This window comes from Saccopteryx bilineata, chromosome 4 (assembly GCF_036850765.1).
Source record: "Saccopteryx bilineata isolate mSacBil1 chromosome 4, mSacBil1_pri_phased_curated, whole genome shotgun sequence".
Taxonomy (NCBI): Eukaryota; Metazoa; Chordata; class Mammalia; order Chiroptera; family Emballonuridae; genus Saccopteryx; species Saccopteryx bilineata.
In genome coordinates, this window is record NC_089493.1 from 83,979,333 (window position 1) to 83,993,254 (window position 13,922).

Consider the following 13,922-nt stretch of genomic DNA (forward strand, 5'->3'; position numbering starts at 1 on the left):
AAAAGGTAGCAACAGAGGAAAGAAGTATGGAATAAAAACAAACAAAAACAAATGACAGAAAAACAAAAGAGAAGAATCAAACAACATACAAAACTAACAGAAAGCAATTTATAAAACGGCAATAGGGAACCCACAAGTGTCAATAATTACACTAAATGTAAATGGATTAAACTCACCAATAAAAAGACACAGAGCAGCAGAATGGATTAAAAAAGAAAATCCAACTGTATGCTGCCTACAAGAAACACATCTAAGTAACAAGGATAAAAATAAGTTCAAAGTTAAAGGCTCGAAAACAATACTCCAAGCAAATAACATTTAAAAAAAAGAGGTGTAGCAATACTCATATCTAATAATGCTGACTACAAGACAGAAAAAGTACTCAGAGACAAAAATGGTCATTTCATAATGATTAAGGGGACACTGAATCAAGAAGACATAACAATCTTTAATATATATGCACCAAACCAAGGAGCACCAAAATATATAAGACAGCTACTTATTGACCTAAAAACAAAAACTGACAAAAATACAATCATACTTGGAGAACTCAATACACTGCTGATGGCTCTAGATTGGTCATCCAAACAAAGAATCAATAAAGATATATTGGCCTTAAACAAAACACTAGAGCACCTAAATATGACAGACATCTTCAGGACACTTCATCCCAAAGCGACAGAGTATACATTTTTCTCTAGTGTACATGGAACATTATCAAGAATTGACCATATGTTGGGCCACAAAAATAACATCAGCAAATTTGGAAAAATTGAAATTGTACCAAGCATATTTTCTGATCATAAAGCCTTGAAACTAGAATTCAACTGCAAAAAAGAGGGAAAAAACTCACAAAAATGTGGAAACTAAACAACATACTTTAAAAAAATGAATAGGTCAAAGAAGAAATAAGCGCAGAGATCAAAAGATATATACAGACAAATGAAAATGACAATATGACACATCAGAATCTCTGGGATGTGGCAAAAGCAGTAATAAGAGGAAAGTTCATATCACTTCAGGCATATATGAACAAACAAGAGAGAGCCCAAGTGAACCACTTAACTTCACACCTTAGGGAACTAGAAAAAGAACAAAGACAACCCAAAACCAGCCAAAGCAAGGAAATAATAAAAATCAGAGAAGAAATAAATGAAATAGAGAACAGAAAAACTATAGAAAAAAATAAAACAAGGAGCTGGTTCTTTGAAAAGATCAACAAAATTGACAAACCCTTGGCAAGACTCACCAAGGAAAAAAGAGAAAGGACTCATAAACAAAATCCAAAATGAAAGAGGAGAAATCACCACAGACATCATAGATATACAAAGAATTATTGTAGAATACTATGAAAAACTATATGCCACCAAATTCAACAATCTAGAAGAAATGGATAAATTCCTAGAACAATACAACCTTCCTAGACTGAGTCAAGAAGAAGCAGAAAGCCTAAACAGACCAATTAGCAGGGAAGAAATAGAAAAAACTATTAAAAACCTCCCCAAAAATAAAAGTCCAGGCCCAGGTGGTTATACTAGTGAATTCTATCAAACATTCAAAGAAGACTTGGTTCCTATTCTACTCAAAGTCTTCCAAAAAATTGAAGAAGAAGCAATACTTCCAAACACATTTTATGAGGCCAACATAACCCTCATACCAAAACCTGGCAAGGATGGCACAAAAAAAAGAAACTACAGACCAATATCTCTAATGAATACAGATGCTAAAATACTAAACAAAATACTGGCAAATTGAATACAACATATTAAAAAAATAATACATCATGATCAAGTGGGATTCATCCCAGAATCTCAAGGATGGTTCAACATACGTAAAACGGTTAACGTAATATACCATATTAACAAAACAAAGAACAAAAACCACATGATCTTATCAATAGATGCAGAAAAGGTATTTGATAAAATACAACACAACTTATGTTTAAGACACTCAACAAAATAGGTTTAGAAGGAAAATATCTCAACATGATAAAGGCCGTGTATGATAAACCATCAGCCAACATCATATTAAATGGCATAAAACTGAGGACTTTCCACCTTAAATCAGGAACAAGACAGGGTTGTCCACTCTCTCCACTCTTACTTAACGTGGTGCTAGAAGTTCTGGCCAGAGCAATTAGACAAGAGAAAGAAATAAAAGGCATCCATATCAGAAAAGAAGAAGTAAAGGTATCACTTTTTGCAGATGATATGATCCTATACATGGAAAACCTCAAAGACTCCACAAAAAGATTACTGGAAACAATAAACCAATACAGTAAGGTCGCAGGATACAAAATTAACATACAAAAGTCCATAGCCTTTCTGTATGCCAACAATGAAATTTTAGAAAACGAACTAAAAAAAATAATCCCCTTCACGATTGCAACAAAAAAAATAAAATACCTAGGAATAAACATAACAAAGAATGTAAAGGACCTATATAATGAAAACTACAAAGCATTGTTAAGGGAAATCAAAAAAGATAAAATGAGATGGAAAAATATTCCTTGTTCTTGGATAGGAAGAATAAATATAATCAAAATGGCCATATTACCCAAAGCATTTATAAATTTAATGCAATTCCCATCAAAATTCCTATGAGATTTTTTAAAGAAATGGAACAAAAAATCATCAGATTTATATGGAACTGTAAAAGACCCCGAATAGCCAAAGCAATCCTAAGAAAAAAGAATGAAACTGGGGGCCTTACAACACCTAACTTCAAACTATATTATACGGCCACGACAATCAAAACAGCTGGTATTGGTAGAAAAGTAGACACTCAGACCAATGGAACAGAATAGAAAGTCCAGAAATAAAACCACATATATATGGTCAAATAATTTTTGATAAAGGGACCAACAATACACAATGGAGAAAAGAAAGCCTCTTCAACAAATGGTGCTGGGAAAACTGGAAAGCCTCATGCAAAAGAATGAAACTCGGCTACAGCTTGTCCCCTTGTACTAAAATTAATTCAAAATGGAACAAAGACCTAAATATAATACCTGAAACAATAAAGTACATAGAAAAAGACATAGGTACTAAACTCATGGACCTGGGTTTTAAAGAGCATTTTATGAATTTGACTCCAAAGGCTAGAGAAGTGAAGGCAAAGATAAATGAATGGGACTGCATCAGACTAAAAAGTTTTTGCTCAGCAAGAGAAACTGACAATAGAATAAACAGGCAGCCAACTAAATGGGAAATGATATTTTCAAACAACAGCTCAGATAAGGGCCTAATATTCAAAATTTACAAAGAACTCATAAAACTCAACAACAAACAAACAAACAATCCAATAAAAAAATGGGAAGAGGACATGAACAGACACTTCTCCCAGGAAGAAATACAAATGGCCAACAGATATATGAAAAGATTCTCATCTTCATTAGTTATTAGAGAAATGCAAATGAAAACTACAATGAGATACCACCTCACACATAGTTTAGTACCTATGTCTTTTTCTATGTACTTTATTGTTTCAGGTATTATATTTAGGTCTTTGTTCCATTTTGAATTAATTTTAGTACAAGGGGACAAGCTGTAGCCGAGTTTCATTCTTTTGCATGAGGCTTTCCAGTTTTCCCAGCACCATTTGTTAGATTAGCTATTATCAACAAGACAGGTAATAGCAAATGCTGGAGAGGCTGTGGAGAAAAAGGAACCCTCATTCACTGTTGGTGGGACTGTAAAGTAGTACACCCATTATGTAAGAAAGTATGGCGGTTCCTCAAAAAATTGAAAATAGAACTACCTTATGACCCAGCAATCCCTCTACTGGGTATATACCCCCAAAACCCAGAAACAATGATACGTAAAGACACATGCAGCCCCATGTTCATTGCAGCACTGTTCACAGTGGCCAAGACATGGAAACAACCAAAAAGCCCTTCAGTAGAAGACTGGATAAAGAAGATGTGGCACATATACACTATGGAATACTACTCAGCCATACAAAATGATGACATCGGATCATTTACAACAAAATGGTGGGATCTTGATAACATTATACGGAGTGAAATAAGTAAATCAGAAACAACCAAAAACTACATGATTTCATACATTGGTGGGACATAAAATCGAGACTAAAAGATATAGACAAGAGTGTGGTGGTTACGGGGGTGGGGGGAGGAGGGAGGGCGTGAGAGGGAAGGAGGGAGAGGGGAAGGGGGTGGGGGAGGGGCACAAAGAAAACTAGATAGAGGGTGACGGAGGATAATCTGACTTTAGGTGATGGGTATGCAATATAATTGAATGACAAGATAACCTGGACATGTTTTCTTTGAATATATGTACCCTGATTTATTGATGTCACCCCATTAACATTAATAGAATTTATTTATATAAAAAAAGAGAGAATGACTTCTCAAAACAAATGTATGTGCAAAGTCTTCTCATGCAATACACTTTTATTGAATACTTTTAGCCAGGCAGCATCACTTGTGGTTGAACCCAGCTTTATGCAGAGCTACAAGAAGTTTCCACCAGCAGGTAGGTTTTTAGTTTTTCCCTCCCTGCTCCCATCTCAAAACTTCTCCATCGCCTGCTACAAAGCTTGAGAATTTACCACGGGAAGTCACTCCATTGAGCACACACAAATATGATCCATTTTCAAGAATGCAAACATTGATGACATCAGAAGAATGGCCACATGAGAGGTTCACTGGTCTCTCCTCTTGACATTAAAGCAATTTAAAGAGCTATCATTCAACAAACACATCTGAGAGATCTGTACATTGAAAGTTGTGAAGGTGGGTGAGTGGGAGCAAGTCTGGAAGATGGAAGGGAAAAAGCAGCAATTGTGCCACGTTTGATGCAGCCTGATGCTCACTGCAGTTCTTGGATGAGGGGAGGAATCAGGTTGCTGCCTGCACTCCCTGAGCCTAGAGAAGCGAAGAGATACTGTGAGCTCTGCCAGAGGGCTTGATGCATGCTCTGGCTGAACCCAGTGATCTGACAGGAGATGGAGCACAGAAGTGCAGCTGTGATTGTCTGGAGGCTGCTATTGCCAGGCAGAAAAACAGAGCCAAGGAGTCTGGCTACTTCCCTTTACTTTCCCAGAGCTTGCCCCCCTTACCCTCCCAGAACTTGCAACAGACCCCAGAAGAGACTGTAGCTGTGAGTGTGGGTTATACAGCACATTGTTTCCAAGCCTGAGAACTAGAACAACGAAGGCTTTTTGTGTGTGTGTGTGTGCATGGAGATAGACAGAGAGAGAGAAGAGGGAGAGAGAGACAAACAGACAGGAAGGGAAAAGAGATGAGAAGCATCAACTTGTAGTAACATCACTTTAGTTTTTCCTTGATTGTGTCTCATACATGCCTTGATGGGTGGGTCTCAACCTTAGCCAGTGACCCCATGCTCAAGCCAGTGACCTTGGGTTTCAAGCCAATGACCATGGGATCACACTGGTGAGCCTACATTCATACCAGTGACCTTGATATTTTGAACCTGAGACCTCAGTTTCCCAGGTTGATGCTCTATCCACTATGCTACCACTATTCAGGCCAATGGAGGGATTTTATTTTCCCTGATTGGTATGCACAGGTGATCCTTATGACAGGGGGTAGAGATATAGAAGTGAAGTGGCTGATGTCTGCAGTCACTATTCCTGAAGGAAGACAAAGCTACAAAGGCACCAGCTGACCTCTCCCAGATCACCCCACATTCATTCATTGTGACTGTGCTGCCAGCAGAGTCTGGTTGCGGCTCAAAACCCCATTGTCCAGTACATTTTCCCATGGAAGTAGTACCCTGAGACCAAGGGACTTGGTTACAAAGCAGATGTCTACCTTGGCAGTGGGTAGAGGGCATTTCCCACAATCATCAGAGATTCCAGAAGCCAGAAAAGTGCAAGAGAAACTAAAAAACCTGTGCTCCAGTGTCACCAACTAGGAAATAAAAGATAGACTTTCTCTTATCAACCTACTAGAAAATGCCACTCTTAATAATCTAATTTCCATAGATGCCTAGACAGAGAAGGAATCCATCAAACTAAAACAACTAATGTAATGAAGCAGCTCAGAAAAAAAAATTAAAAATCTTCAGAAAATGAACTTAATGATGGAAATATGTACTTTAAATGACAGAAAATTCAAGACTGCAGTTCTGAAAGAACTCAATGTGATACAAGAAAAACTGATAGGACATTTAATAAACTCAGTAGTAAAATCAGTGAACAAAATGAGTATATTACCAGAGAGATAAAAACTTTACAAAAGAACCAAATAGAAATTCTGGGGATAAATTGCTCAGTAAAAGAGGTGGAGAATGAACTAGCAAGCTTAAGAAACAGAAATGACCAGATGAAGTATTAGTGACCTTTACGATAGAAATCTAGAAATGATGCAAAGGAATAAAGACAGCTGAGAAAGAAAAAGAAAAAGAACTCTACAAGAACTATCTGACTTCATCAGAAAGAGTAATTTAAGAATAATGGGTATAACAAGGAGAACAGAGGGAGAAGAGAACAAAGAGCCTATTCAAACAAATGGTTGATGAGAACTTCCTAAATCTATGGAAAGAGCTAAATCCTTGAAAGCAAGAAGCAAGGAGAACACTTAATTATTTCAGTCCAAAAAGACCTTCTTTAAGGCACATTCTATTAAAGCTGTCAAATATTAATGAGAAAGAAAGAATTCTCAAGGCAGCCAGGGCAAAGAAGACAGTAACATATAAAAGAATGCCCATTAGATTATCATTGGATTTCTCAAAAGAAACCCTACAAATTAGAAGAGAGTGGAATAAAATATTTAAATGATTGAAGGAGAGAAACCACCAGCTAAGATTAATATATGCAGCAAACTCATCCTTTAGATATGAAGGAGAAATAAAGACTTCCAGACATACAGAAGTTGAGGGAATTTACCACTAAAACCTCCATTACAGGAGAATAAAGGGGATTAATTCTACCTGAAACAAAAGACAAAATGATATAAAACACTGATTAAGATAACTAACAGACAGACTGAGAGAAACAAGATATTGCAAACCCTTTTCAGAAATGGGTATTTAAATGTAAAGATTAAAGGGGATAAAAATATTAAAAATAGAGAAACATGGAAGACAACAGCTACTGCAATTTGGAAATGAACTCACAGCATAAATAGGGATAATTTGTGATAATAAAAACATAAAAGAGGGATTAAAGGTCTGAATTTGCAAAGGGAAATGGAGATAAAATGCATTTAAGAGAAAAGGGACTACTGTAAATATGAAATTTTATTTTTGCATATACCCAATGATAACCATACAAAAATCCAAAACTGAGACACATCACTTAAAAAAGAGAAACAGGACCCTGGCTGGTTGGCTGAATGGTAGAGCATTGGCCTGGCGTGTGGAAGTCCCAGGTTTGATTCCTGGCCAGGGCACAAAGGAGAAATGCCTATCTGCTTCTCCACCCTTCCTCTTCTCCTTCCTCTCTATCTCTCTCTTTCCCTCTTGCAGCCAATGCTCCATGGGAGAAAATTTGGCCCGAGAGCTGAGGATGGCTCCATGACCTCCACCTCAGGTGTTAGAATGGCTCCGATTGCAACGGAACAACACCCCAGATGGGCAGAGCATCATCCCCTAGTGGGCATGCCAGGGGATCCTGGTCAGAGGCATGTGGGAGTCTGTCTCTTTGCCTCTCCACTTCTCACTTCAGAAAAAAAAATGGCCCTGGCCAGTTTGCTCAGTGGTAGAGTGTTGGCCTGGCGTGCAGGAGTCCCGGGTTCAATTCCTGGTCAGGTCACACAGGAGAAGCACTCATCTGCTTCTCCACCTCTCCCCCTCTCCTTCCTCTCTGTCTCTCTTCACCTCCCGCAGCCAAGGCTCCATTGGAGCAAAATTGGCCCGAACGCTGAGGATGGCTATGTGGCCTCTGCCTCAGGCGCTGGAATGGCTCTGGTTGCAACAGATTGACGCCCCAGATGGGCAGAGCATCACCCCCTGGTGAGTGTGCTGGGTGGATCCCGGTCGGGTGCATGTGGGAGTCTGTCTGACTGCTTCCCCATTTCCAACTTCAGAAAAATACAAAAAAAATAAAAATACAAAAAATAAATAAAGTAAAATAAAAAAAGAGGAAACAGGAAAAAATCCATAGATATCATCAAACTAAAACAACAATAGACAAACAAGAAAAAAGAAACCATGGAGACATAGAGCTAGCTACCAGAAAACAAAAGATAAAATGACTATAGGAAATGGTCATACATCAATAGTTATTTTAAGTGAAAATGGAATGAACTTAGTAATAAAAAGGCAGAGACTGGATAAAACAAAACAAAACAAAACCCAACCATATGCTGCCTTCAGGAGACATATTTCAGCTGCAAAGACAGATATAGACTCAAAATGAATGAGTGAAAAAAGATTCTCTGAGTAAATGGCATCCAGAAAAATGTGGGTATAGCCATAATTATGTCTGACAAAGTAGATTTCAAAATAAAAATGTAACAAGAGACAAAGGTTGACATTGTATAATGATAAAGGGGATACTACATCAAGAAGACATTCTCTTCTCAATATACATGTACCCATTTAGGGAGCACCAAAATATAAAACAACTTCTAAAAGAATTAAAATTAAAAAATGACAAAAACTCAATTATAGCAGGGAATCTAAATACCCCATTAACAGCTATGGATATATCATCCAAACAGAAAATCAGTAAGGAAATATCAGCTTTGAATGACACATTAGACCAAATGGGAATAATTGACATTTCCAGAATCTTTCATTCCAGAGTGTCAGATTACATAGTCTTCTCTAGTGCACATGGAACATTCTCATGATAGACTATATACTGGGATGCAAAACTAGCCTCAACAAATTTAAAAAGATTGAAATCATATCAAGTATTAATATATTCTCTGACCATAGTGTTCTGAATTTGAAAATCAACTCACAAAGAAAGCAAGAAACTTTTCCTTCTGTCAGTGTGTCTATTTTTCTGCTAATACCATGTTGTTTTGATTATCATGGGTCTCTAGTATAAGTAGAAGCCAGATATTTTAATATCTATGACTTTATTATTTTTTCTCAGGATTGCTTTGGCTAATCGGCTTTTTTATGGCTCCATACAAACCTGGTGATTTTTTGTTTCATTTCTTTAAAACATGACATTGGAATTTTTATGGCAATTACATTAAATTTGTATATTGCTTTGGATAAAATGGCCATTTTAGCTGTGTTGATTCTTCCAATTCATAAACATGGAATATTTTACCACTTCATTGTATCTTTTTTAATTTGTTTAATAATATTTTGTAGTTTTCAATATATAGATCCTTTACATCTTTTGTTAAGTTTATTCTTAGGTATTTTTTTTGTCACAACTATAAAAGGGATTATTTTTTTTACTTCATTTTCCAAAATTTCATCATTTGCATGTATGAAAGCAATAAACTTTTGTATATTGATTATGTATCCAGCGACCTTAAAATAAAACCACATATAGATGGACAAATAATTTTGACAAAGAAGCCAAAAACACACAATGGAGGAAAAAAGCCTCTTTAATAAACAGTGTTGGGAAAATTGGAAAGCCACATGCAAAAGAGTAAAACTTGACTACAATTTGTCCACCTGCATAAAAATTAATTTAAAATGTATCAAAGACCTAAATATAAGAGCTGAAACAAGAAAAATAAAGTATAGATACTAAACTGATGGACCTTGGCTGTAAAGAACAGTTTATGATTTTGACCCCCAAAGCAAGGGAATTAAATGCGAAAATAAATGAATGGAACTATATCAAATTACAAAGCTTCTGCACAGCAAAAGATACTGACAACAAAACAAATAGGCAGCCATCTAAATGGGAGATAATATTTGCAAGCAACAGCTCTGATAAGCAGTTAATATCCAAAATATATAAAGAGCTCACAAAGCTCAGCAACAAACAAGCAAGCAATCCAATTAAAAATTTGGGAGAGGACTTGAACAGACACTTCTCCGAAGAAGACATACAAATGACCAACAGATATATGGAAAGATGCTCTTCAGTAGCTATTAGAGAAATGCAAATCAAAACTACAATGAGATACCACCTCACACCTGTTAGATTGGCTATTATCAAGACAGGTAATAACAAATGTTGGAGAGGCTGTGAAGAAAAAGGAACCCTCATTCACTGCTGGTAAGAATGCAAATTAGTTCAAGCATTATGGAAGAAAGTATGGTGGTTCCTTAAAAAATTAAGATTAGAATTACCATATGACCCAGCAACTCCTCTTTTGGGTATCTACCTGAAAAATTTGAAAACATTTATTTGTAAAAATAGATGGACCCTATGTTCATTTGCAGCATTATTCACAGTGGCCAAAACATGGAAACAATGAAAGTGTTCTTTAACAGATGATTGTATAAAAAGATGATGTGGTACGAATATATAATGGAATTCTACTCAACCATAAGAAACAATGACATCTTGTCATATGCAACATGGATGGATTTTGAGAATATCATGCTAAGTGGAATAAGTCAGATAAAAAAGGTCAAGAACCATATTTCACTCATATATAGTATATAGAACTGAAAACAACAAATGAACAAATAAAACAGAGACTCATAGACACAGACAGCAATCTGGTGGTTACCAGAGGGGAGGTGAGTGGGGGAAGGAAGTAAAAAGTAGAGAGGGTCAAAATCATGATGCCAAAAGATATTTGACTTTGGGTGGTAAAAACACAGTGTAATAGACACATGAGGTATTATAGAATTGTACACTTGCAGCCTATATCATTTTATTTATTAATATAACCTCAAATTTCATAAAAAATGCAACATCTTATTTGAAGTAAATTTGAAAAAAAACAGAATGGAAATGCTAGAGTAGTCTAGGAAGGGTATCTGGTAAATGGGAAGCTTTTAATAAACTTTTCTTTTCCTTGGTTTATCTCTGAAATGATCAACCAGGAATAAGGTAGTGAGAACTTTTGAATAGGAATGGGATGATTTTAGAAAAGAAAATCCTACTTTGGAAAGACTGGCTTTGTTAGGGGATTTACAAATGCTCTCACTTCAGGAAAGCATGGATCCTTGGGGTGGAGTGCAGTGGGGGTGGATAGGTAGGAGGAGAAAAAGAGAAGAAGACTGGAAGATGAGGGAAAGTATCAATAGTAGACTGATACTTTGGCCCTTTGATGTGGTTTTGCATAATCATGATTACTTACTCATAATCTAGCAGATTTTCCTTTTGTTCTTCCATTGTAGATCTCTATAACATCAGCAGAGATGTATCTAATGAATTGGGGAAAATGGCCCATTTATGAAAACAGAGTAACTAGCCACAAGTCCCAAAATATAGGGGAACAAAATTAAGATAACTGGTTTTCTCCCTCCAACCTTCACATTTAGGCCATGACAAAAACCAGCCTTTTGATTCTTCTGTCCATGATCTGATTATGCCTCAGTAATACAGTGAGGATATAGGGATAATGCTGGCAAATCACACATATGTCTAGCTAGCAGGTGTGTCAGAGGTGGTTCACCAGTCCAAAACCCTTTGGAAATTTATACACAGCAGCAACAATCTATAAAGTTATCAACTGTTCTTAAGTCCCTTTATTCTCTAGGCCTAGCTGCTTTCTTTAAAGCCCTATGGGAATGGTGTAAGTATATAACCACCCTAAAGAAGTAATCTCTCTGCTCTTTAGCCTGCCTTCTGCAAAGAACTCTAGATATTAAGATCTTTAGTATTAAATTGGGCTAAGAAAAACCAAGCAGAAGTAAGTAATTTGGCTTTTTATGCCCCTTAGATTCTTCTTTTTCTCCATTCTTCAACAAACTCTACCTCCCTCTGATGTATATGGTCTTTCTGGTTCTGCCCTAATCAATTTTCTTCTGAAGAGTCCAATTTTTCCCCACTGGAACTATCTGATAGAATCCCAGAACCTTCCAAGGGGTTATAACTCTGCTATTGACATTGGGTGGGTAGGGCAGCATGTCATAATGGGCAGGATGACAATGGTTTCTCATCATTGGTGCAGAATTCAGAGCCTAGATGAAGGCATGTGTTTCATGGTTGATTGTTTCCACTGGTAGCAGTAGGTTTAATGGGTCTGAGCTCTCTGCTTGCCCAAGTGTGACTAATATATTAATAGAACCTCTGAGTCAGTCCTAAGGTCAGCAGTCTAATCCTATCACATAGCCCACTAATTACTCATTCACTCAACAAACACTAAAACATTGAAAGAGCATCTATGTATGTAGCTGGGAATAAGTATGCTATATTACTGATTTACTGATTTTAGTCTGTCTAGCCATAAAACAGAGCTAAATAAGAATGTACTAAGCTTATAAAAGGATTCCTGTAAAATGTTAAATCCAGTGTGTTGCTCTTGTAACCATGATTCAATATTACTAGTTTAGTGATCACCGTTATGCATTTTTATTTATTTTATTAATTTCATCTTTTTATTAAGAGAGAAAGAAAGAGACAAGAAGAGAGATGAGAAGCATCAACTCATAATTGTGGCACTTTATTGATTGCTCTTTATTGACTAGAGAGCTCCAGCCAAGCCAGTGACCCCTTGCTCAAGCCAGTGACCTTGAGCTCAAGCCAGTGACCTTTGGGCTTAAGCCAGAAATCTTGGGTTCAAGCCAGAAACCTTTGGACTCAAGCCAGTGACTCCACGCTCAAGCTGGTGAGCCTGGGCTCAAGCTGGATGAGCCTGTGCTTAAGCTCATGACCTTGGAATTTTGAACGTGGGGCCTCAGGGTCTCAGGTCAGCACTCTATCCACTGTGCCACCACCAGTCAGGCCACAGTTATGTAATTTTTTAAAACAAATCAAAAGTATATAATCAATCCTGTGCTTTCACCTCTGGCCAAGTTCTCGTTACAGTTAAAACGCCTGTTCCCCTCCAACACCCAAGCAAGAAGAATAAGCATAAGCGTGCCCCTCAGCTCTTCCCACCCGTCCTGCTCCGGCCACACTGAGACTTGTAGTTCTGATTCTTGTTCAAGGCCAAGAGAACAACCTGCTTGTGGGAATCCGTGAACACTTATTGCATGAAAAAAAACCCCTAAATTATAAATTACTTGCTAGTTTTAGTTCCTGTAATAAGCAACAGAATGAACTCCGACCTTCAGATATACCAGCCCTGAGAGATGTGTAGCCTTCAATCTGTTATTTGAATACACTGAACCAGCTTGCACAAATCCCTTCTTTTGCTCAAATCCCTTCTTTTGATTCCTTTGTTCTATTTTTGTTCATTTCCTCCTTTTTTCTCTCTCTTTATAAAAACCTTTGTCTGCACTGGAAGAGTAAGATGGGTTTTTGAGGACAGGAATCCTCCATCTTTTCAGGTGCCAGGCACTTGAATAAACCTTTCTTTCTCATCAGCACCTGTGTCGTGTAATTGGTTTTCACGGTAGCGAGACCTGTAAGTCATTTTTCCGGTTTCACGTAGGCCGGGCACTGTTCTAAGCACTAGGCAGACAGAGTAAACAAAACAGCCAAAAGCATCTGCTGTCATGGAATTTACATTCTAGGTTGTGTGTATGTGGGGGGAGGGGTAACACAAACCACAAAATCAATGACTAAGATTATTTGGTGTGATATAAAAGGAGAATGCTAGGAAGGAACAAATGGGTGAAAGGCATAAAAGAAAATGCTTTGTGCATTGTGTATGTAGGAGGAAGGTGTCACAGTTTTAATAGCACGATGTGGGGCTAGCTTTAGCTCAGCAGTTCCTTTGAGTCAACTTCACTTGTTAAATAGCATGGTTTGAAAGAAGTAGCTGAGCATTTTCAGACCCAGTAGTGTAGATGTGTTATGAGGCTTAGGAAATGGGACACTTAGGTCTTCCTGAGAGGGATGCACAATCCACAGACCTCACAATCATAGGCAACAGCAAAATCTATGGTCAGTAGCAGCATGGGCCAGCACAGAGCCTGAAAGGCCAGCAGGTCCAGGAGCACCAAGAG

At 37.4% G+C, this 13,922-nt stretch overlaps 1 protein-coding gene across 1 annotated transcript in view; it reads right to left on the reverse strand.

Moving 5' to 3' along the window:
- Window positions 1–13,922, reverse strand: part of TMCO5A (transmembrane and coiled-coil domains 5A) — a 59,501-nt gene that overhangs the window by 19,024 nt on the left and 26,555 nt on the right. The window contains 1 exon segment of the mRNA XM_066277610.1: window positions 11,165–11,208. Coding sequence (XP_066133707.1) covers window positions 11,165–11,208 — 44 coding nt within the window.